The sequence below is a fragment of the Ailuropoda melanoleuca genome, chromosome 17 (assembly GCF_002007445.2).
Source record: "Ailuropoda melanoleuca isolate Jingjing chromosome 17, ASM200744v2, whole genome shotgun sequence".
NCBI classification, from domain to species: Eukaryota; Metazoa; Chordata; class Mammalia; order Carnivora; family Ursidae; genus Ailuropoda; species Ailuropoda melanoleuca.
The window spans coordinates 10,173,296-10,198,892 of NC_048234.1; the positions used below are offsets into that span (position 1 = coordinate 10,173,296).

Sequence of the window (25,597 nt, forward strand, 5' to 3'; positions counted from 1 at the left end):
TGGAGACTGATGGTGGGGCTGGCGTCTGATGATAATCTCTTTTCCCACATGCTTCTACTCCCTTATTTTTTGTGTATTATTTTTTTGTATTGAGGTATAATTGACACATATGATTATAATCTTAAGAGTACAGATTAGTGCTGAGGACAACTCTATTAGGACATGGATTCAGCTCTGTAATTTTGTACAGGCTGATGAAATGCAGGATTATGAAGATAATCTTGGTTGAGTCCTTGAGAGATGCGGTGACTCATCCTTTGAAACAAATCCTTGTTTGACCCTGTCTAACCAAGATAGCTTGAGGGCCTGGAAGAACAGACCAAGTGCTTTGGCCCTAATCAGAACACCCCCTCCCCTGCACTCCTACCTGAAATCAATTCCCGGGATCCTATCTCCTGGCTCCTCCCCTCCTATCCCTTCCTGACTTCTTGGCGCGCTGGGAGCTTGGATTCCTGCATGTTTGTGGCCCTGTGAGTGCCTCTGGCCCTGGCATCTGACAGTCCCTGCCCTGACTTCTGCTCCTAAGGAATGCCATTCGTTCCGGCCTCCCTGGAGGCTGAGGGGTTAAAAATGCACACGTTGTCTCCCTGGTAGCTCATGCTCCCTTAGACACCCTTGTTCAAGGGGGCTTAATAGGAGTCGAGAGAGACATTCTGATTTCTTCTTCAGCTCGGCCAGGACCCACGAAAGACGGGCCTCTATGCCTTGCCTCATAGACGCAAGCCCTTCCTCTGAAAAATAGTGATTTCCAAAGTGAAGGAAGACTGGACCGGAGGGTGAGAAGGAGGAGGGGATGGCAGAGAGTAGACCCAAGTAGTGCTTTGTGAAAATACAGGAACTGCATTCTGTTAGGCAGAGGGAAGCCGAGATGCGGTGAGGGTCCCTATCCAAGGAGCCACACGCAAGGACCCAGAACGAACTGTTGGTGGCTTCTGTCTCGCAAGAAGTAATTGAGGTCAGAGCTCTGGCTCTGTGACCTTGTACACTGGGTAAGGGCACGGCATCCTTTGGGCTACACACAGACGTGTCCTCCAGGAATGCCTACTGGCATTACTCCAGTAATTTCTTCCTTGCTCTCACAGTCCATTCTGCTCTGGCATTCTTCTCAGAAAGCCTGCTCCTTTGCCTGCACCCCGAGCGAAAAGACCAAAGAATCCCACTCTCCAGACCACTTCCCCTGAGCCTGCTCACTCCAGTTCTGTCTGGCAGGAATCTGGAGTTGCCATTCAGAGAGGGGCCCAGAGGTTCTCAAACAGTACTGTCCCTTAGGATCGAAGACCTGGGAGTTGGTGAAAACACACGGATTCCTGATCCCCTACTGCATGAGATCTAAGAGGATTACAGTGGAGTAATACGTGTTTTTAACAAATGGCCCAGGTAATTCTGCTGCACCTGGCTGCCAGATCCCAACCATGATTCACAAAATACCACTCTAGTTAGTCTGTTTGGGTGGAAAATGGCCACAGGCGTAGGCTAAAGCAGAAAGGAGAGATCCAGTGGCCCGTGGTGTTCCTTGGGAAGGTGCATTAACCTCTCAGTTTCTTCATCTGTAAAATGGGAGTAATAACAGTACCCCCCTCCGATGATTGAGAATTAAAGAGGCAAATAAACTTACAGCATAGCATAGTGTCGGACACAGAATGGGGATATACCAGCTGGTACTATTCCAGCTGTTGATAAAGTTTCACTAAAAGGGAAAAAGGAAGTGGTGAGAGAGGGGAAATGCCTTGCTGTGTGCCTGGGCTACCATTCCTCCAGCAATCACGCCATGCAGGGTCTGGCCTCCGATACTCTGGGGGGTTCTATCTGTAATGCTTTTCTGCTGCCTCTTCACCAGCCTGCCTTGTACTCAACACGTGACTTGGCTCAGGTCATGGAGAATGGCCATCACCTTCAGGAAGACTTGCCCTGAATCTCAGGTGAGGCCAAGGGTCTCTGTTGAGCTCTTCCCGCGCACTCCCCCTTGTGCTCTATCTCTGCTCATACGGCAGCATGATGAAAACTGATGTCCTCATCTCCTCACTACCCTGCGAACGTGAGGGCTGAGTCTTTTGTGTTCACCAGGCTGTCCCCTGCTCTCTGCACAGGCCTGGTGTACAGTAGCACCTGCCTTCATTGGGAGAGGGCAGGATACTCTCTTCATCACAGCTGGTCTTACACAAGCCTTCTAGTGCCCCCAGTTGCACCGCCGGGGCTGGCTCTCAGTGAAGGTATTGACTCTGAACTTGGTGGTCAAAGAAAGGCTAATAGACAAACTGGAAACCGCAAATTCAGGTTCATTCCTAAGCCCTAAGCCCTAAGCCAAAGAACTTCTGTAATATGACTAGTTCCAAAAATAATTCAAAGATCTAACCCCCTTAAAAAAACACCTGTCAGGGGCGCCTGCATGGCTCAGTTGGTTAAGCGTCTGCCTTTGGCTCAGGTCATGATTCCAGGGTCCTGGGATCGAGTCCTTCGTCCAGCCCCTGAGTGGGGAGCCTGCTTCTCCCTCTCCTTCTGCTGCTCCCTCCGCTTGTGCTCCCTCGCTCTCTCTCTCAAATAAATTAAACAAAACAAAACCCACTTGCTAGTCTCCATACTAGGCCCTCAGTTTCCCAATTTTGCCAACCAAGAGGCCTGTGAGGTGAGTTCCACCATGATTTGTAGCTACAAAGCCATGATTTCTGTCAGTTGCCCAACAGCACCTGGCAGGATAAATGAAGTAATGGAAGATCTCAGGTCTTATCCTGAAGATGAACAGGGTCACGTAGGACAGCCCTGAGAGTTTTTCTAGAAGGGGATGTTCAGCCAGACTCTAACTAAACCATCTGGGCTCTCTCAATCTTGGTGTATTTTCCAAATATGCCTAATCCCTTTTCTTCAGGATGTGAAGGGAATCCCATTCCCATCCCTCAGGGTGAGTGCCAGGGAGAAGCCGCTCAGGGTAGGGATGATTCCCAACAGGAGAGTCAGGGTTTTTACTCTTCCTGAGGTAGAGCGTCTGTGATGTTCTTCATGGCCTGGGGCAAAATCTTGGAGACCCAAGCCCAGAAAATCTTTACTTGCTGGGCTTATTAACCCCGGCTGTTTCTAAGAATTCTTTCTTTTGTTTCTCCTTCCTTCCTTCTCCTTCCTTCCTTTTTCCTTTCTTTCGTTCGTTCACTTTCTTTCTCTTTCCTTTTTTTAAAAGTTTTTATTGAAGTAATCTCTACCCCCAACGTGGGGCTTGAGCTCACCACCCCAAGATCAAGAGTGGCATGCTGCTCCGACCGAGCCAGCCAGGCACCCCAAGAATACTTTCTTTATTCTTGATCCCATTTAGCTTACAGGGACTAGATGACCACTGTGGGCGGTCTAGAGCGTCTGCGAAGTCACCTTGTTGACATCTGAGGGAGCTTCCAGCCCCGAGTCATCTGTCCCAATCACCTCATGATCAGAATTTGCTCGCTACACGCTCTTTTGCATCACCCAGCCTGTTTATGAATATGACCCCAGGAGCTCCCCTAAGGTAACCCGTAGTTACCTGACCACACAGTAGCAGTCCCTAAGCGTTACTCCTGTTAGCATTGTTCTCTTTACTCCTAGGTGTTCTTCTCCAAATTCCCTCTGTTATCTCCTAAAGATACAGCGTCACTTCCTCCTCATGTGGCAAGAGATAAAGACCACCACAACTGTGCCGCAGGTTGGCGAAATCCTCAGGAAGGCCTCCGTCTTCCTAAAAAGACCATCTCGGAAGTACCACATCAAATGACCCGAAACAATATAAAACAAAGTTCGTCTGTTTGTTCATATCGTCACATGAGAGCAGCTAGCCAGATATCCATCAATTCTGGAAAGTATGTTTGGGATAAGGGGTGTGACTTCAAACGGAGGTTAGGTGGCATACACGGAATTCCTTTCGAGAGCGTTCCAGGTGAGACACCTCAAAGAGAGAGGCAGTTAACTTTCAGAGAAGCTCATCTGCCTCACATATTATATTAAGACACTATGGGCAGAAAAATGAAGAGTGGTTTTAGGTAGGAGCCCCAGAATGAACATGCCAAGAAACAGAAGTTCATGCCGCAGGGACGAACACATAACTGACTAGCTTCAGACTCTACGTATTACTCCAGAGTGAGCAGTAGTAGGGATTTATTTATTTCACTATGGTTAATGATTCTTCTAGCAAGGTTAAGGGTCCTACTCTTGATTTTGGCTCAGGTCATGATCTCAGGGTCACGAGATCAAGCCCCACGCCAGGCTCCAGCATGGAGTCTCCTTGAGATTCTCTCTCTCCGTCTCCCTCTGCCCTTCCCATCTCCCCAGCCCCACTCCTGCTTACTCTCTCTATAGAAAAAAAATAATAAAATTTAAGAAAAATTAAAAAATCATAGCTTTATCAAAATAAAAGTCACATATGCTATAATTCCCTCATTTTAAGTGTACAATTCATTTTTTCTAGTATATCCTGAATTGTGCTACCATCACAGAAATAAACATTTTCATCAGCTCAAAAATAAACCCCACTTTGAGTCGCTCCCCACTTCCCTCTCCTTCCAGCCCCCCCGGCTACCACTGATCGACTTTATGTCTTCGTGGATTTGCCAATTCTAGACATTTAAAATAAATGGAATCATACAATTATGTGGCTTTTTGTATCTGGCTTTTTTTTTTTTTCCCCACTAAGCATGTTTTCTAGGTTCATTCAGGCTGTAGCATGAATAAATACTCCATTCTTTTTTGTGGCTGAATAATATTCCATGGTATGGCTACACCACGTTCTGTTTGCCATTCACTGGTGGATGGACATTGGATTTATTTCTACCTTTGTGCTATTGTGAATCGTGCTGCTATGAACATTCGTGTATACTTTTTTTTTTATGTATAAGTTTTTGCTTGAATATCTGTTTCAAATTCTTTTAGGCATTTTTGTAGGAGTAGAATTGCTGAGTAATGGTAATTCTACGCTTAATTTTTTGAGGAACTGCCAAACTATTTTCCACAGTGGTTATGCCATTTCCCATTCCCACTAGCCATGTATGAGGGTTCCAATTTCCCTGCATCCTTGTCAACAACTGGTATTTCCCTTTTTATTTTATTTTTTAAAATTATGGTCAATCCACAGGGCACCAGGGTGGCTCAGTCGTTAAGCCTCTGCCTTCAGCTCAGGGCGGGATCCTAGGGTCCTGGGATCGAGCCCCGCATCGGGCTCCTCTGCTGGGAGCCTGCTTCTTCCTCTCCCACTCCCCCTGCTTGTGTTCCCTCTCTCGCTGACTGTTTCTCTCTCTGTCAAATAAATAAATAAAATCTTAAATAAAATAAAATAAAATAAAATAAAATTATGGTCAATCCAGTGGGTGTGAAGTGGTATCTCACAATGGTTTTGATCTCCATTCCTGTAATGACTAATGATGTTGAGCATCTTTTCCTGTGCTTTTGGGCCATTAGAATATCCTCCGAGAAGTGTCTATTAAGTCTTTTGCCTGTTGTAATTTAATTAAATTTAATTAATTTATTTTTTAAAGTAGGCTCCATGCCCAACATGGGGCTTGAACTCACGACCCTGAGATTGAGAGTCACATGCTCTTCCAACTGAGCCAGCCAGGTGGCCATTTTTAAGTTGGGCTGTTCGTTTTTGGTGTTGAGTTGTAGGTGTTCTTTATTTTATGTATTACATATGTTCTCTGTCTATATATATGATATACATTATACCTGACATATATATCTACATATCTATATGTGGATATTAATTCCCATCAGTTATATGATTTGCAATTATTTTCTCCTATTCTGTAAGTTGTCTTTTCACTCTCTTGATAGTGATTGATTGATTGATTTATAAGTAATCTCTACACCCAACATGAGGCTTGAACTCAAAATCCCGAGATCGAGAGTCCCACACTCTTCCAGTTAAGCCAGCCAGGTGCCCCTTGATGGTGTTCTCTAATGCACAAAAGGTTTTAATTTTGATGAGTCCAATTCGCTTATTTTTTCTTTTGCTGCTTGTGCTTTTGGTGTCATATCAAAGACAACTTCGCCTAACCAAAGCTCATGAAAATTTATTCCTATATTTTCTTTAAGAGTTTTATAGTTTTAGCTCTTTTGTCTTTTTTTTTTAAAAGATTTATTTATTCATTTTAGAGAGAGAGAGAGCGAGCACGAGAGGGAGGGGCAGAGGGAGAGGGAGAGAATCTCATGCAGACTTGGGGCTAAGCACAGAGTCCAACGCGGGGCTCCATCTCACAACCATGAGATCACGATCTCAGATGAAACCAAGAATGTGTAGCTCAAATGACTGTGCCACCCAATGCCCCAGCTCTTATGTCTTTTTGAGATAATTTTGTGTAAGGTATGAGGAAGGACTCCAGCTTTGTTTTTTAGCATGTGGATATCCAGTTGTCCCAGCACCGTTTGTTAAAAGGAGTATTCTTTCCCTGTTTAACTGTCTTGGCTCTATTGCTGAAAATCAATCGACTATATATGTGAAAGCAGCATATATTATGAAAAGAAAGAAAGAGGGGCGTCTGGGTGGCTCAGTTGCTTAAGTGTCTGCCTTTGGCTTGGGTCATGATCCTGGCGTCCTGGGATCGAGCCCCACATCGGGCTCCCTTCTCAGCAAGGAGTCTGCTTCTCCCTCTCCTCTTCCCCATGCCCCCTGCCCTAGCTCATGCTCTCTCTCTCCCCCAAAGAAAGAAAGAGAAAAAGAAAAAAGAGAATCTGAAAAGAGTAAAGACCATAAGAGATGGCCAGTTTAGCTGTATGTCAGCCTTAGAACTAGGTCTAAGGAGCTCTGACAGTCTAACCAAACTAGATGTAGCAGCACACGATCTTAGATTACAACACATACAGGCAGATGCAATTTTTCTTATCCCAAGGGCTCTCAAGAACATCCCACAAATGACTAAGAATTACTTCTTGGAACTTGGTGCTATGAGGAAATAATCTGAAAGACTGACCTAATAACCTTTCTTCTGGTCATTAACATTATTTGTCTGTAAGACTTTCATTTTAGAGAATTCATTGCCTCATATTCAAAAATTTTGGTTCCTTGTACAATTTTTGTAGATGCTACAGACTGAATATTTGTGTTCCTTCAACATTTGGATGTTGAATCCCATTCCCCCAGTGTGATGGTATTTGGAGATGGGGCCTTTGGGAAGTGATGAGGTCGTGAGGGTTCAGGCCTCATGAATGGGACTGGTGCCCTTCTAAAGGAGACCCCAAAGAGCTCCCTTGCCCCTTCTGTCATGAGAGGACACAGTGAGAAGGCAGCAACTATGAACCAGGAAGTGGGTCCTCGCCAGACACCAAATCTGCTGGTGCCTTGATCTTGGACTCCCTAGCCTCCAGAACTATGAGAAATAAATTTCTGTTGTTTAGAAACCATCCAATTTATGGTATTTTTATTTTGTCAACCCGAATGGACTATGACAGTAGAGGTAAGGGTGAGCAGGCTAAAGTTATTTTGGTTAATCAAAGAAGGTTGTTTTTTTTTTCCCCCAAAGTTTACTGACCAATAGTAAAGTTTACTGAGTGATAGTACAAAGCTCCTGAAGAGGGAGAGGACCCGAAAGCGTTGCCCGAGGAAGGTCTATTTCTGAGTTTCTTCATATCCTGTCCATCTTTCCAATGAGAGGCCTCTAGCTTGTCACAATGGACATATTTTACAGGAAATATGTCATTAAATGTAAAAGTGCTTAGTAAAATTTTGGAAAGCCTTTAAAAATGTCCAGCATATTATTGAGTTATGCACGTGAACCTCCATTTATAGAATATTGTTCTTCTATAATATCTAAACCTATCTTGCTCTGCTCCAGGGGATAACCTAGGAACCCTAGTCTCGGCAGCTTTTAGTAAAATGACCATCTCATTCAGTCATTTTACATATAAGAAATGAAAAGCTCAGAGAGAGGAAGTTATTTGCAAAGGGTGCAGCTGGTTTGTACCTGAACCCACACTTCAAGACTCCTGGACCCAAGCTCTTTCCATAATACTGTACTTCCCTCATTTTCTTCTTTCTGGTCTTGATTTCCTCCTATTCGTCTTTCCTTCGACTGTCAGTGGTAATCTGTCTAAAATGGAAATGTGGACTTCTAGTTATGGTGCTGATGACATTCTCACTTCACCCCCTTCTCTCAAATTCAACTGTTTGTTTTAACTGTTGTTGAAAGCAACAACAACAGAAATAAGAGTTACGTAGCATCAACTTCGATGAAACAAGAAAACCACCATATCAGAAAACCACACACCATGAAACATAACCTGCCTATTACTGTGAAATCTGCCCCAGAAAGAGGGGGTGCTGTGTGTTCGACCTCCAATGGGACTTGAAAATCCCTCAGAATCAAGTCTCACCACCCTTAGAGGCATCCAGTGATCTCTCTCTGTTTAGCAGCATGAGAACTAGAGACAATAATGGTCATGGAGAAACAAACTTTGAAGGAGAATCATGTTGATAAATTATTTCTAGGCTTACATCAAATCTTTTTGCCCTAGAAGAGTACCAAGAGGTGAATAAGAGAACACATAAAACAAACAAACAAAAAAACCCCACAAAAAACCCAGGTACCTCCATAGTAAAGGAAAGACAAGGTTTGAAGAGTTACTGTGGACAATAAGATATAGGAGAAGCTTCAGATGGTCCCAGCTTGATACCAGAATCATCCTCTGCTTCTCCAAAACTATTCTCCTTCAGGTACTGGCCCTACTCAAACATAGGAAACAACCTCAAAACAACCAATGGGGGAATATCCTCTATGCATGGCAACTCTAAAAATAATAGAAAGAAAGAAGGAAGGAGAAAAGAATGTAAGCAAAAAAACAGCTGAAAGACCTATATAATTCCAAAATATCTTCCAGGGTCTCAAAGAATTACAAGCAGCATGATATTGGGGGAAAAAAAAGAAGGAAGAGGGGCTTAAAGAAGAAATTTAAGGGTTTCACAAAGAGGTTTCTACATAACAGAAATGAAATTAGTGTACCTTGGCAAATAAGCAAGGAAAAAATCAATATACAGCTTTTTAAAATTAAGTAAGAGACATGAATGTTGACAAGATCTCAAAATTGAAAGGGACATTGACATACAGATCACAGAGATGATAGTTATGGAAAACAAAAAGATCCAACGTACACATAATTAGTGTTTCTGAAGAAAAAGACAAAGCAAATGGAACAGAAAGATAAAATGGAATCTACAGATTGAAAGGCTTACCATGTCCTAGGAAAATTTAAGTTAGAACAATCAATACCAAAATGTAACATGGTATGGGGAGCCTGGGTGGCTCAGTCGGTTAAGCATCTGACTCTTGGTTTCGGCTTAGGTCATGACCTCAGGGTTGTGGGACTGAGCCCCACGTCAGGTGCCATGTTTGGAAAGACAACAAAGAGATAGTATTGAATATACAAAAATACAGCATCTATGCACTGCTCTTCTAAAACATATTGGTGGATGAATCCAGGTCAAGTCAGACAAACCATGGTAAAACAGACTGATTGGACTAACACGAGATTCAGATGAAACAACTACGGGAATAGTGGTTTTCAAAAAGAATGTCGTAAACCTTGATAAGGTGAAAGTAATAATGTAATGGGAATTTGGGGAGAACGGTTTCCGGGGAAAAATCCAAATATGCTCACTTCCTCCAGGCAGTTAACAGAAGGAGATACTCTGAAACATGGGTTAAAAACACCACCACCACCGATAAAAACTTAAAACATTTCACTACCTTTTCTTCTTAATTTTGGACAGATATTTTTAGGAATTAACCCACTGGAATTGAATTAGACGGAACATTTATCTGAAGTTCATCTCAAGTTAAAGTTCTTCAATTTTACTTCCATTTAGTTTCAGGTAACATTCAATTTCATGGCATCTATGGAATGATTTCCATTTTTCTAAAATTATAATATGTACTCATCTATCTTTCTGTCTGTAAATACGCATAGAAAGAAGGCTAGCACTGAGTATATTGACAATGGCTATTTCCAAGTTAAGAGCATCTAGATGATTTTTACTTTCTTTTTATTTTTTACAAGTACGTATTATTAAAAGTTAATTATTAAAAAATACATAATGTACACAAATCTGACCATCTTGCTCCTTTGTTCAATGTCCCTCTTTTAAAAAATATTTAATTTTAATTTTTAAAAAGATTTTATTTATTTATTTGAGAGAGAGACAGACAGAGCATGAGTGGGGGTGGGGGGCAGGGACAGAGGGAGAGGGAAAAGCAGGCTCCCTACTGAGCAGGGAGCCCGATGCAGGACTCAATCCCAGGACCCTGGGATCATGACCTGAGTGGAAGGCAGATACTTAACTGACTGAGCCATCCAGGCGTCCCTAACTTTCATTTTTTAAAGATTTATTTATTTATCCTAGAGAGAGAGTGAGAGAGTATGCAAGCAAGCAGGGGTGGGGTGGGGAGGGGCAGAGGGAGAGGGAGAGGGAGAGAGAATCCCAAGCAGACTTCGTGTTGATCACGGAGCCCAACATGGGGTTCCATGACCCCCAGGACCCCAAGATCATGACTCTGGCCGAAACCAGGAGTTGGACGCTTAACTGACTGTACAACCCTGGTGCCCCTTAAGCGATTTCTATGCCCAAGGTGGGTCTTGAACCCACAACCCTGAGATCAAGAGTCACATGCTCCACCCACTGAGCCAGCCAGGTGCCTGTTTATGGTAGTTTTATTCATAATTGCCAAAACTTGGAAGCAACCAAGATGTCCCTCAGTAGGTGGACAGATAAATAAATTGTGGTACATTTAGATAACAGAATATTACTCAGCACTAAAAAGAAATGAGCTAACAAGCCATGAAAAGACAGGAAAGAACCTTAAATGCATATCACTAAGTGAAAGAAGGCAGTCTGAAACGGCTACATACTGTATGATTCCAACTATGTGACATTCTGGAAAAGGCAAAACTATGGAGACAGTAAAAAGACCAGTGGTTGCCAGAGTATCGAGGATTTTTAGGGCAGTGAAAATAATCTTCATTATAATGTCAGATTCATGTCATTGTAAATTTGTCCAAACATATGGAATGTAAACACCAAGAGTGGACCCTAGCGTAAACTGTGACTTTGGGTGGTTATAACTTGTCAATGTAGGTTCATCCATTGTAACAAATGTATCACTCTGGTGAGTGATTATATTGATACTGAGAGAGGCTCTGTATGTGTGGGGTCGGGGTATGTGGGAAATTTTTGTACCTTCTTCTCAGTACTGCTGTGAGCCTAAAACTGCTCTACAAAAATAAAATTAAAAAAAATTTTTTAAATATAAAGGCTGAAAAAGATACAGTTGGAAATTACATATTTTAAAATAAATCTAATGAAACTTTTGGTTTATAACTAATGTATGCTCATCAAAACTATGGAAAAAATACAGGAAAGTGTAAACAAAGTATATACTGCTTTTTTTTTAAAGATTTTATTTATTTATTTGTCAGGGGGGTGCACAAGCAGCGGTAGGTAGAGGGAGAAGCAGGTTCCCGGCTGAGCAAGGAGTCTGATGTGGGATTCGATCCCAGGACCCTGGGATCATGACCTGAGCCAAAGGCAGATGCTTAACTGACTGAGACACCCAGGCATCCTTATACACTGCTTTTTAAAACTGGATATTGTATTATGAACATCTTCCTGGGTTACTAAATATGCATTAGAAGATTATGGTTTAATGCTCTGAACCAGGGCTATGTAACTGATCATACACTGCTATATTTAAGTTGTTACCAATTTAAGATTTTATTTATTTATTTGAGAGAGAGAGAGAGCAAGAGAGAGAGCGAGTGAGGGGAGGGGCAGAGGGAGCAGCAGACTCCCTGCTGAGCAGGAAGCCGGATGTGGGGCTCAATCCCAGGAACCTGAGATCATGACCTGAGCCGAAGGCAGACGCTTAACAGACGGAGCCACTAGGTACTCCAGTTGCTACCAATTTATTGTTATTATAAATAGTGTTGTAGTAAATATCACAATACAGATTAACCTTGAATCCTATTTTCAAAAAAGTTTCTTTCTTTATTTACTTAAGTAATCTTGATACCCAAAGTGGGGCTCGAGCTCATGACCTCATACTCCTCCGACTGAGTCAGCTAGGCGTCCCACCTTGAATCCTATTTTTCTTAAAGATTTTATTTATTTATTTGAGAGAGAGAATGAGAACAAGTGGGGGGGAGGGGCAGAAGGAGAGGAAGAGGCAGACTCCCCGCTGAGCAGGGAGCCTGATGCAGGGCTGGATCCCAGGACCCCGAGATCACGATCTGAGCTGAAGGCAGACGCTTAACCAACTGAGCCACCCAGGTGCCCCTTGGATCCTATTTTTATGGTATATTTGTAACCTCTCCCAAGGAGCAGTACTAGACACAAATGCAGCTTTGTGAAAGCCTCCCCTCGCTGGCCCCCACTTTACCTCTGTTGCAGTCCTTCCCCCAGCAGCCTCCCTTCAGTTCCTAGAACAATCTGCCTTTGAAGCAGTACTGAAACAGCTTTCGGTTGTCACACAATAGCTCCATACCGGCTAGGTCTACTTCAGTCTCCATCCCTGGCTTCTTTTCTAGGAAACATTGCTGTCCTTTGCGCCTTCTGGGAGGATGGGAGCCCTAACTTGCTCTTGCCAACTGGGCCTGGAAGGGTGCCCTTGAGCCTCAGCCCGGTCACTTCTTTGTGTATCTGGAGAAAAGGGCTGCAGGAGGCTTTATTTTAATCTCTTACAGTGAGAGGATGCTTGGTCAGATATACTTTGGCAGCCAAGCATACGGCCTTTTTTTTGCTTTTGTTTTTTTTTTTTTTTTTGTAGGGGAAAGGCTCTTACTGGGTCTCAAGAGGAGAGGGGGTTTAATTACCCACATGACCCCAAGAGTCCCAGACTTTGCTTTGTGGCTTCTCTTTCACTGTATGATTTGTATGGATTTATTGGAAAACACAAAGACTTCCAGGAACTGCTAGCAAGCCAGACTCATTTATGTTTCCTAGTAGGTACTGGATTCTATTTCCCTGCTCAGCTAAAATTAGTCTGTAAAAGTCTTGGGCTTGTTAATGCCAAACTGATGTGAAGACAAGTACTGGGAGAAATGAGATTTTTATTGTGCTGCAACCTTAGGACAAATGGAACCAAATCTACAGGATGGCAAAATAAAGAGCTGTAGAAAAACCCTTCCAAGCCAAAGTGCTCATTTAGCACTTTCTAGAAAGTTAAAAATAACTACGCAAGTCAGGGATCCAGACCGTTTTATTTAATTAAAGGAAGAGAAAACAATTTCAGTTAAGTCTCAGAGTCACCATTGCTGGGTAAATGAAGAGAAGGTGAAGAGAGGGGGTAGGGATGTCCAGGCGTCACTCAGGTTCTTTGAGAGCATGCATTTTACATGCTGGCCACAGGACGAAAGCTTATGGTATGAGTGGAGTCATTCATTTACTCGACAAATATGCATTGAGCAACTACTATGTATTGAGGGTTATGACAGAGGTTGGGGGAGCAGGAACAAAAGAACAGAGGGGCTTATGGTATAGAGTAAAAATTAGAGTGTATGCTAGGATATAACAGGAGATTGTAACAAAAGTGCCCATGAAAATCTAGGCAAATCAGGGATAGTGCCACAGAATCTAAGGTAAACTTGAGCTGAGGTTTGGAGGCGGAACAGAAGTTCGCTAGAGGGACCAGGCGAGGGGTTAGGGAAGAAGCCTGCTAGAGGGAGGGGCTAGCATATGCAAAGGTGTGAATGCACAAGAAAGCACCGTACATTTGACGCCCTGCCTCAATATGGGACCGGACATAGATGGGCGTACTGGGCAGTCCTACCTATTTTGTCATGGGAATAGATGTGATGTGGGTATGAACAGGTGTTGGCTGATGAGGCCAAGCGGGGAGATAGGGATCAGACCACGGAAAGTTTTGAGACCTTGCAAGTCTTGCTGAACAAGAGGTCACTGGGCTTCAAAGCACTTTCATGGGTATGGGTTATAATTGGGGGGATGGGCTTTGTTGTCTTCCATCATGATCATGCCTCTCTTGAATCCCCACCCTTTCCAGTCAGAGCACTTTGGAGCCATGTAGCTGACCTTCTTCCCACTCACCCTCCAGAATGAAGCCCATGAGAAGACCACAGTGTTTATAAAAAGGCTTAAAAGCATCGTTATATTTTCAAGGAACTCTATTCTATGGTTTGAATTTATCAAATCAAATCTTATCACAATGTACACAGAGTTATTTCTAATTTAGCATTCACTTGTATGGATGCAAGCTGAGTAGAGAGGGAAGAATATTTTATTAGATATGTGGGGTAGTCTTTAAAATACATATATATATATATTTTGGTATGTATATATACATACATACATAAAATTTAGAAATATAGGGTTTCTAAAAAAAAAAATCAAACTATACAGAATTCTGTAGAATTAAAAAATGAAAGTATCCCTCTTCCCTGCCTCAATTAAGTAGCAGCTACTATTAACAAGTCTGGAACATGTCTTTTTTTAAATTTTATTTTAAAGACTTATTCATTAATTTTAGAGAGAGAGAGCATGAGAGGCAGGAGCAGAGGAAGAGGGACAGAGAATCTCAAGCAGACTCCACGCTGAGAGCAGAGCTGGAAGGGCGTGGATCTCAGGGTCCTGATATCATGACTTGAGCAGAAACCAAGAGTCGGAGGCTTAACTCACTTTGCCACCCAGGCGCCCCTGGTATGTATCTTTAGAAATTATCTCTGCATAGAAATGTGTGTGTGTGTTTTTAGAGAGAGACAGACAGCGCGCAATGGGAGAGGGGCAGAAGGAGAGGGGGAGAGAGAATCCTAAGCAGGTTCTATACTCAGTGCGGAGCCCAACCTGGGGCTCGATCTCACAACCCTGTGATCATGACCTGAGCCAAAATCAAGAGTTGGTCGCTGAATGAACCAACTGAGCCACCCAGGTACCCCCGTGTGCGTTTTTTGTTGTTTTGAAATATAAACAAAATAATTCTATGGACTCTTCCGCTACATTAAGAAGCACAAAAGGAACAAACGACTAAAGCTGTAGGTTGCATCTTCCAGTCACACACAATTCCCAAGTACCCCGGAGAGGGTCTCTAATTTCCACCGTGGGCCTGAACTTCAGCGTCTGCCCAGTGAGACAGCTTTGCACAAAAGCAGCAGCGATAACTGTCATGCCAACACCTATTCGTTAGCTCCGAAACCATGAACTGTTCTCTTTCTTCAACATCTAGCACAGTATGTTGCCCATTCCAGGCTTTTAATACATACCTGTTAACAATACCCAATTTAATATCATATGACTCAATAAATGAGCAGAATATCTATGGCGGTATTAAGAACTGGGTAAAGTTGCCAGAAGTCTTCATTCAGTTGTCTAATGACTGTGATTATGCCTTCTTTTCTTGACAACTGAATATTTGTGCCTCTGTGAGTGATTAGGTAAGTGGTTGACTGGGGTGAGCTCCTCTGGCCAAACGTTTCCCTGAAATCAAGCAAGGAGGCTCAGAACAATGGAAGAGAGAACTGACCACACTCAGTGCCCACAATACCAACCGAATGCACTCTCGAATACACACTGGTCACAGACGGGTGACTTACTTTCCTGCAGAAAGGCAGGAATCAATCCTGTCTTCCTTTCTGGTTTTGGGTCCTACCGCTGCCATTTATTCAATGTGTGACCTCGGAGAATTCTCTTAATCTCTCTGAGCTTCAGTTTCTTCGTGTGAAACAAATAAAGCATAATAAAACCTATCTTGTATGGTTAGTCAAAGACTCAAAACGAGATGGCCTTTGTGAAAGTATGTGTCAGGCACGGGACAGATGTAAGATATGGTAGTTGAGGCAGAGGTCTTGGAGCCAGGCTCTAACACTTACTAGCTGGATGACCTCAGGTGGATTATTCAACCTCTCACCAACCACGGCTTCTTACCGACAACATGGGAAGAATCATTGGACTATTTTGAGGAGTAAGTGAGATCATGTATTTAGCATTGTTTTTGGCATGGACAATAATGGCTGACTCCGTATTTACCATTATCATTATGAGTGTAGGTCCTCCATACAACTTTCCTTTTTTCTTCCTCCCCCAAATTCTTCTGACTCCTCTGAATAACCTAAAGGAAGATTCCAAAGCTCTGCTTTTTCTGGGTTAGGAAATGTGAGGCTGAATGAATGAATAAAGATTATGTGCTGCTAGGGACTGGATTGTACCCTCCCAAAATTCATGTGTCGAAGCCTTATCCTCCAGTGTGACTGTATTTGGAGATAGGGTTTTGAGCAAGTAATTAAGGTGAAGTGAGGTCATAATTGTGGAGCCCTAATCTTGTAAGACTGGTGGCCTTCTAAGAAGAGAATGAGAGAGAAATTTCTTTTTCTTCTCTCCATGTGAGCATGCAAAAGCAGTCAGCCATCTGCCAGCCACGAAGCAAACCCTCTCCAGAAACTGATGCTGTTGGACCTTAATCTGGGACTTCCAGCCTCCAGCACTGTGAGATAATGAATTTCTGTTGGTTAAGCCATGCAGGCTACGGTATTTGGTTATGGCAGCCTGACCTGACTAAGACACATGGTTTCCTTGAGTCTTCAAACTGGCTTCTTCAAGTATTTATTTTTGGCAGGTTGACTACCTCTCTACTGTAGCATTTCATAAGAGGGGATGTTGCTGAAGGTGCATGATCTTCAGAATACATAAAAAAAATAGTAAATTAAGATAGATGGTGAGAATGATGACCTTGAAAACCAAGCTAAGATCTTTGGTTGAGGGCAGTCTTCACCATTCAGATCGGGCCCTGAGAAAACATCTTGCATTGCTGGGCAAAGCAGACACTGCTCAGGGGGATGTCCATGTGTAAAAAACGGGGGGCTGGGGCATAAGCCCATTCATGTTATTACTAATCTTAATAGTGGGAAAAGAAATTACAACTTACACTGACAGAGTAAAAGGGAAGTATGTTATCTTTGAGAAAGAAACAAGTGACTCCTTTCACTGATTCACTCAAAACCACGTATCTTTCAAGGTTTATAGAGGAAGAAGTTTAGGAACAGAGGTCAAGTAACTTGTGTAGGTGACAGTTAATAACCTGATAAAGCTGGGGCAGGTGGGGCAGTCTGGCTCTAAACCTGTGCTCTTAAAAGCATTACAGAACCTACTGGCACAGATAGAGAAAAAACTCCCCCATGACGACCCCAGTAGTTTACCCTGAGCCAAGGAAAATGGAGAATAAATTGAAACTTTTTTCTTTTTTTAAGTTTATTTATTTTTTTAAGTAATCTTTACACCCAGTGTGGGGCTGGAACTCACAACCCCGAGATGAAGAGTCACATGCTCTTCCGACTAAGCCAGCCAGGCACCCCTGTAACTTTTTTCTTATCTCCTTATAGGGCACTGAAATGACAGGCGCCCCCAAATCTAACACAATGAAGGTCAGTTCCCAACAAAGATACCTAACACAATGAAGACTATCTTTTTAAAAAAGATTATTTATTTATTTGAGAGAAAGAGAAAGAGCATGAGCAGGGAGAGGGGCAGAAGGGGGGGAGAAGGAGAGGGAGAGAATCTCAAGCAGACTCCGTGCTGAGTGTGGAGCCCTATGCGGGGCTCGATCTCACCACCCGAGATCATGACCTGAGCTGAAACCAAGAGTCCAACACTTCACCAGCTGAGCCACCCAGGCTCCCGAAGAATATCTTTCATAATCAGCAGCCAACACAGTTAATGGTAAAACACTAGATGCGTTCTCAATCAATTCATTCATGCAGATCAAGTTACCTGCTCTTACCACAATTGTTGAACATAGTTTAAGAAATTCCACCCAAAGTAATAAGAAGTGGAACATAAATAAGAGACATACATGGAAAGACAGAAGACTATATTAGTATTATTTGCAGATGCTACACCCACAACACTAAGAGAATCAGGTGAAATGTTCTTAAGTTCTTTAAAGAAGTTTCTTAAGTAGATGGAGATAAAAGAAATACACATAAAAATCAGTAAATCTTCTCCATACCAGCAGTGAAGGCTTAAAAAATATATCAGAAAAAGTCTTATTCATAACAATAACAAAAAATAAGATAAGCCAAAATAACCCAAGTAAGAATGTTTTTGGCACTCAGATGAAGGAAGCTACAAGAAGTCCTGTCCTTTGTAATTCAGCATCTAGGAATCTACCTAAGGACAGGGTCAGAACTTCAAAGATTTATTATCAGATTTTAAAATACTGGGGCTCCTGGGTGGCTCAGTCGGTGAAGCATCTGCCTTCAGCTCAGGTCATGACCTCGGGGTCTTAGGATCAAGTCCAGCACCGCACTGGGCTCCCTGCTCAGCGGGGAGTCTGTTTCTTCCTCTCCCTCCCTTCCTCCCCGCTCGTGCTCTCTCTCTCTCTCAATCTCAAATAAAGAAATAAATAAATTCTAAAAAAAAGAAAAAGATTTAAAATACTTTAATATCAGGGAAATTTAAATATTCAATACTAGGAGAATGTTAATCAGGTTATAATACATCCCTGTGATCACATCTTTAAAACTATTCTAAGGACTATTTAATAATGACTTGGGGAGAGGCTAAAAATAGTCCTCGTGAAAAAAGGAGGATACAGAATTTTTTTTTATAGCATCTGATGCTAATTTTGCTTAATATTGGTGCTCTTCTCTGAAGCAGGCAATTCTCATTTGCTTCACAATTTTCTGAAATATCCCCATGCCCACTCCTCCGGTTACATGACACCAAATGCATAATTCTCTTCCTCATCATCTGTGGTTTCAATCTTTCTATGTGCTAAGGATGACTGACCTGTTCTTTCCTGTGACCCAATTCTCACCCGCAAACTATGCCAGCTAATCTCTATCTACCTAGACCTCTATGCCTGTACTTTCCGTTATTCCAGATTTCTTCTGTTCTTGAAATCCTGCCATTTAAATCTCTTCAATAAGACTCAAATTCATCCCCTCATCTCCATCTTACTGCTGCGCTCTAAATTGGGACATTCTCCTTTTGCCAGGACAAATGCACGAGACTGATTGTGGTCTGTGGTCCTAATCTCTCCAATCCATTCTATCATCAAGAGTCATTGGAGTGATCATTCCAAAACTTTTTTTTTTTTTAAAGATTTTATTTATGTGACAGAGAGACAGCCAGCGGAGAGGGAACATAGCATGGGAGTGGGAGAGGAAGAAGCAGGCTCCCAGCAGAGGAGCCCGATGTGGGACTCGATCCCTGATCACCGGGATCACGCCCTGAGCCGAAGGCAGACACTTTTTTTTTTTAATTAAAAAAAATTTTTTAAAAAAGATTTTATTTATTTATTCGACAGAGAGAGAGAGAGACAGACAGCGAGAGAGGGAATACAAGCAGGGGGAGTGGGAGAGGAAGAAGCAGGCTCATACCGGAAGAGCCTGATGTGGGGATGTGGGGCTTGATCCCATAACGCCGGGATCACGCCCTGAGCCAAAGGCAGACACTTAACCGCTGTGCCACCCAGGCGCCCCCGAAGGCAGACACTTAACGACTGCGCTACCCAGGCGCCCCCATTCCAAAACTTTTATTTATTTTGTTTAATTTTTTTTTTTTTTTTTAGAGAGAGAGCACAAGTGGGAGGGGGTAGAGGGGCAGAGGGAGGGAGAGTGAATCCTAAGCAGGCTCCACGCTCAGCGCAGAGCCTAATGTGGGGCATGATCTCACAACCCTGAGATCATGACCCGAGCTGAAATCAAGAGTCCCTCGGTGAACCAGCTGAGCCACCCAGGCGCCCCCAGAGTGATCATTCCAAAGCAAACAACCGATCATCTGTCTCCACTATTCATTGTTTCTGTTTCTGCTGTGATGTCATGAAGGTTCAAACAGTAAGAGGTGCATGTCTGCCACGGCTAAACTATTTACTGCTCATCCAAACTCCATCCCGCAACCTTTTTCCCTTGTGGGAGGAAGCAGCTAATTAAAGCAGTGCTGAAATGAAAAAGGAAACCCAGGGAGAGTGACTCAGCTCATGGACAATGCATGGAGACAATCTAAGGCTAACAATCCGATGGATTTTTCTCACCAAAGTGGTCTTAATCAACTTAGAGCCATTTATAGTGTCTTCTCTTCCCCAGGCTCTGCTGTGGATCTTCCTGAGGTTTTAGGCATTTTCCAGGTACTACCCACAGAACCTAGTCTGCCTTTTTAGCCTGTTTTCCTTTGTTTACCTCTGCTTAACCTACCTTTTGTTCCTTGGTTTGGCTTAGACACTTGAAATACATCTCCCAGCTTGGCATCCTAAGCAGTCCAATACCTAGGACCCAGCCTAGGCCAATCCCCTAGACCTTCACTAACCTAAGCAAACCTAAACACCAGGCTGAGGGGTACGAAGCATACAGGCTTTGCAAGACGGCGAGACAAAGCGAGCATTTTTCCTACCTACAGCCTCTACTTCTGCACTTCCTTCCCTGTCCTTAACTGTGTATCTACAATCTGGGTAACAGAAGCCACATAGCAGACAAGTGAGCTACATCTTTCTTATAGATTTCCCTTGTATGTCCCAGAATTAAGGTCAACTGTTAAGTAAAGTTACCAGTTCATCTTAGAAATTGGTCTCTCATCTACAGAACATAAGAACTAGGAAGATCGGTAGGGGAAGAAAGGGATAAAGAAAGGGGGGGTAATCAGAAGGGGGAATGAAACATGAGAGACTATGGACTCTGAGAAACAAACTGAGGGCCTCAGAGGGGAGGTGGGTGGGGGAATGGGATAGACCGGTGATGGGTAGTAAGGAGGGCACGTATTGCATGGTGCACTGGGTGTTATACGCAACTAATGAAGCATCGAACTTTACATCGGAAACCGGGGATGTACTGTATGGTGACTAACATGATAAAAAAAACATTAAAAAAAAAAAAAGAAATTGGTTAGTGTTTACCTGCTTAAAGGTAAACTATCCAAATGGGACTCACTTCCTGGACAAACAGGATCTGAAAATTATGGTATAAGTAGATACGGGTTATAGTAAAGATATAACTTCTCTAGTACTCCCGGCCTGTAAAAACAGCAGAGCAAATTTTGTTTTGTAAGAATCAGTTGAAAACATTAGCAAAATTACTACTTTGACCTTTTATATATTTTGAGGCGATTGTTTTATTTCTTCTTTGTCTATACTTAAAGGAACTTTTATCTTCATCATGTTATAAGTTGTATTATCTCCTTCTTGCACATTACCCAATAACAGAAAAGGAAAACCTTAAAAGAAGGAAGCAAGCGCAGTCTAATTTATAATAAATCCCAAGAGCCATGTTGCTGGTAAGGAACAGATATTTAAGCCCAAAGGGTAGTAATACTCATGAACTCTGTTGCTGTTATATAGACCTCTGATTTTTTTTTTTAAGATTTTATGTATTTATTTGATAGAGAGAGACAGCCAGCGAGAGAGGGAACACAAGCAGGGGGAGTGGGAGAGGAAGAAGCAGGCTCCCAGGGGAGAAGCCTGATGTGGGGCTCAATCCCAGAATGCTGGGATCACGCCCTGAGCCGAAGGCAGACGCTTAACGACTGTGCCACCCAGGCGCGCCTGCATTTTTTTTTTCTGAATCATTTTAAAGTAAATCGCAGACATCATAATCAGTCATATTATATTTGGCCTTGGTTTTCAATATCTGCTTTTCAAGTATTTTTTCATTCATGTTTTATAAAATCCTTAAACAAGATTTAAAAAAAGAATAATTACGTTATGTTGTTAGAAAGCAAGATTTACGGAGTAAGAGAAAAGAAGATTTGATGTAAAAATCAAAGGTATTAAACAAAATCCCTGAAATATTAACTCTACGTTATAAGCATTAGTATTCCTGATTTCATTTTCCTTTAAAAAAAAAAACAAAACATATTTACTAGCTCTGTCCACTATGAAGGTCAAGTAACAATAGGAAATAATAATACTGTAGCAATAAACACTCCTAGTAACTCTGGTTATGGTCTCTAAACACCACACCCAACCGAGAGAAACCAAAGCTCCCTGGAGGGACGGCTGATGCCAGCACTTGTGCAGGAAAGCATACAAGAAGGTGCTGGAAAATCTCGTTGTCCTTGACAGCAAGCAAATCCTACAAAACTAAAAAGACCATGCCAAAAGGACATAGGAGCTAATATTAAGAGGCTCAACAACCAAAGACGAGACAACTGGAGAATCAAAGAACACGACCAAAACGGAAACCCTGAATACATAACACATAGGTACCCGATGAAATTAAAAAGTGCCCTCCTCTCCCATCCAAGCCACAATGGATTACCACTGGAGGTATGTAGGGCATCGATTCCTTATTTTGAAAATGGCAATTAAAGAATTAAGCATTTAGGGGCGCCTGGGTGGCTCAGTTGGTTAAGCATCTGCCTTTGGCTCAGGTCACGATCCCAGGGGCCTGGGACTGAGCCCTTAGTCCCTCTCCCTGCTCAGCGGGGAGTCTGCTTCTCCTTCTACCCCTCTCCCTGCTCCTGCTCCCTCTCCCTCTCTCTCTCAAATACATAAATAAAATAAAATAAGAATTAAGCTTTATTCTGTCTTTTCAGATCAAATTATATACTAGGGTAACTAAATAGCCCCAGCTGATAAAGCTTCGCTTTGCAGGAGAATTATAGCTAATACATTTAGAATGCAGGAGACATTTAGAAACTCAGCATTTGGCTATTTCTAGTTAACCAATGATTCAGGCAATCATGAAAGCATTACATGAAAGGTGGGTGTGAGTCTTTAAAATGAAAAGAGCAGCCACTGCCATGTGAATTCACTGATCAATGGTCAGATAGCTTGTGGTCCCCTGAAATGATTCAATGTGAAGTACACAGTACCATTGACGCAGCGTTCTCACCCCTACAGCTAAGTTCTCGTTTGCAGGAAATATGGATGATAGAAGAACAACTTAATACCATGAGGAGGGAGACAAATCCAGAATGCACGACATTCTACATGACAACTAAGTTTTTTCAACAATCAAAGACAAGGTGGGGGAGGGAGGAAGGGACAACGAAGTGCCAAATGCCAACCAACTATACTGTGTGGACTCCTCTAGGCCCCGATTCGAACAAACCAATTGTAAAAACACTTTGAGCTACTTGGAGAAATGTCAGTATGGACTGGGTATTGGAGGACACCAACGTTAATGAATTATTAATTAATTATTAACTTTGTTGGATGTCATAATAATGGCATTGTGACCATAGGGAAGAACGTCTATCTTCTTAAGAGTTGTGTATCTAACTCTCCAGGGGTGAAACAACCTGATGGCTGGATTTTCTTTAGAAATGCGTCGCACACACAAAAGATGTGAAGTGGGGGTAGATGAAGCAAGTATAAAAAAGGCTGGATAATTACTGGGCTCTGGTAATGGGCATATGGGGGTTCATGACACGGTTCTTTATACTTTTGTGTAATTTTCGAACTCTTGTAACAATTTTTTTTTTTTAAAGATTAAAAGAGAAGTAGCTATCTCCGGAGACAATCTGAACAGAAGTTGAAAACACTTATTTGCATTACACTGTCACTTAAAAACAAATGTGAAACTATTTTAAGTAGACTTCTCAAATAAGATGTTCTTATCCACCCACATTAGTTTTTTTGTGTCTTTTGAGTGTACCGCTGAGTATTTTTATTGCCAACGAATTTCTACATTTTTGAAGGATAAATTACCTGTTGTCAATAATCGTTATACTGGAGGGTGGAATCCCCAAAACATCACAGCTCTGCAAAAGTTCTTTCTTACGCATCTCCCCTTGATTGTAGTAATTTCCTGAAGATAAAAAATAGACAGTGGTAGATTTCTTTAATAGTGGAAATCCATCAGTTTACTCCTTCTTATCTCATCTTGTTCCCTAGGGGACTTAAGCCACCTGCAAACTTGTGGTTATGCTAAAACGCTGAAGGAAACACTCCTATGAGAAGACTGACAGCAGCCCAATCTTTAGAATCATCACCAATTTAATCCTTCCCCATCTCTGTATCTATCTATCTGTCCTTTTGCCTGTCTGTCTGGCTGCATTTTGGTTGCATGCTACAGGCAGTATTGCACATCACCAAGACCCCTGGCTCTGGAGTTATGCAGACTTAAAATTGCCTCTTCTGTAACTGCCCAGAGTAAGCCAGGTACCTGGGCACGCTATTAATTTGGGCACCTTTAAATTGATAGTCGTCAAATATCTGTTGAACATTTATTTAAAGCAGAGGCTCTTACTCCTGAGTATTAGGGAAAATGTGTCCCTGGGGGATCTTGACCACATCAGTGTCCCAAAGAGCTTATATATCCTTTCTTTTCCCAATACATATATTCTATTTCCTAAGAATGGTTCTGCTAAGTACAGCTTCTCTGTATCCTTACAAATAACATACAGTGAAGTTTTAGTACCACTTAAACCGCACTTAGGAGCAATTGTCTAGCTAATGCATCCCTCTCCAGCAGATAGCTGCATGTGTAATGTGCGGGAGTTACTTAACTTTGTGGAGCCACAGCACAGGTTCTTCACCTGTAAAGTGGAGAGGATGGCTATCCCCTCCCACGGCTTTCCTGAGGATTCCACGAGACAATGCGCATGCACCCAGTTCAGTACGCAGTATGGTCTCTTGCCTTGGCTGCTTTGGCTTTACCTTTCCCCCCTCTGCTTCATTTCTTCCTGTATTACAGTCCATTTTCATTGTCCTGACCAACCGGCAGTCCCTCTGGGAAGCCTCCCGTTTTTCCACGGCAAGAAATCATTGCCAGTATTCTGCTCAGAGGTATGAACTTTTCTCCACGATTAGATTATTAATTCCTAAATGTCAGTGACCTTAAAAGTCACAGTCTCATTCAACTTTGTATCATCCTGGAGTCCACGACGCTTCAGGCACTCATGAAGTGCTAAGCAAAGAGAGGCTTCCTTTACTGGCCTGATAATCCAGAGAAAAACTGCCATACGAGACCTTTCGACTTTGGCAGGAGTTACTCTAGTGCTAGTTGTGAACTGTTTGAACCCAGAAAGGAGGCAGTCATTACATTGTCTCCAACAAAGGGACTAACCCTAAAAGGACTCCAGATAATAGATTTGTTTTGTATTGTCCCCATTACAATATTTTAGTTACTTTTTTTTAAGTCAGAAACTATAGTCAATTTGATGATGGTTATTATATTTTAGGCTCCTCTCAAATCCATACACATACCCTCTCCTATTTCATCTCAAGCTTTCTTGATCTTTGGTGGTAAAGAGTCTAAGGAACACTAGCAAGTGATTCCTAAGTCCAGAGGCTGTGCACATCAGCCTGTGATGATGATTCTGAGAAATGGCTTAGAATGGAGGCTAATGGGTTTAGGGACTTGGTTTTATGACTTTGTGTTTGAATTAAGGAACTTAAAATAGGTTAAGGAGTTGAAGTCCGAGATCATTTAAAAAATTTCCCTAAGTTTGGTAAACATGTAGGCATTTCAACAGAGTCAGTGCCCGAGATCCTTCAGCAGCTCTTAAAGAGACATTCTAGAACTGTGTTCAACTCGGGTAGGTGTACTCGGGATGCACAAGATTATTTGTGGGGGTGAGGAAAAGCTTTAGAACTTTTCCTCTTAATTTGTATACCTTGTCCTTTATCCGTCAGCTTTAGTGAATGTTCTATAATGTTCACATTCATTCAGTGGTCCGTGTACTAGGATGGCTATAGCAAAAACAAAACCAAAAAAAGAGCAGGGG

General features: G+C 42.4%; 1 protein-coding gene across 2 annotated transcripts in view; it reads right to left on the reverse strand.

Moving 5' to 3' along the window:
• The window catches only part of PIGL (phosphatidylinositol glycan anchor biosynthesis class L), a 74,628-nt gene that overhangs the window by 37,989 nt on the left and 11,042 nt on the right, over nucleotides 1-25,597 (reverse strand). For both annotated transcript variants that reach the window (XM_019801390.2, XM_002920864.4), the window contains exon 2: nucleotides 23,577-23,676. In XM_019801390.2, coding sequence (XP_019656949.1) covers nucleotides 23,577-23,676 — 100 coding nt within the window. The remainder of the gene's footprint in view (nucleotides 1-23,576; nucleotides 23,677-25,597) is intronic.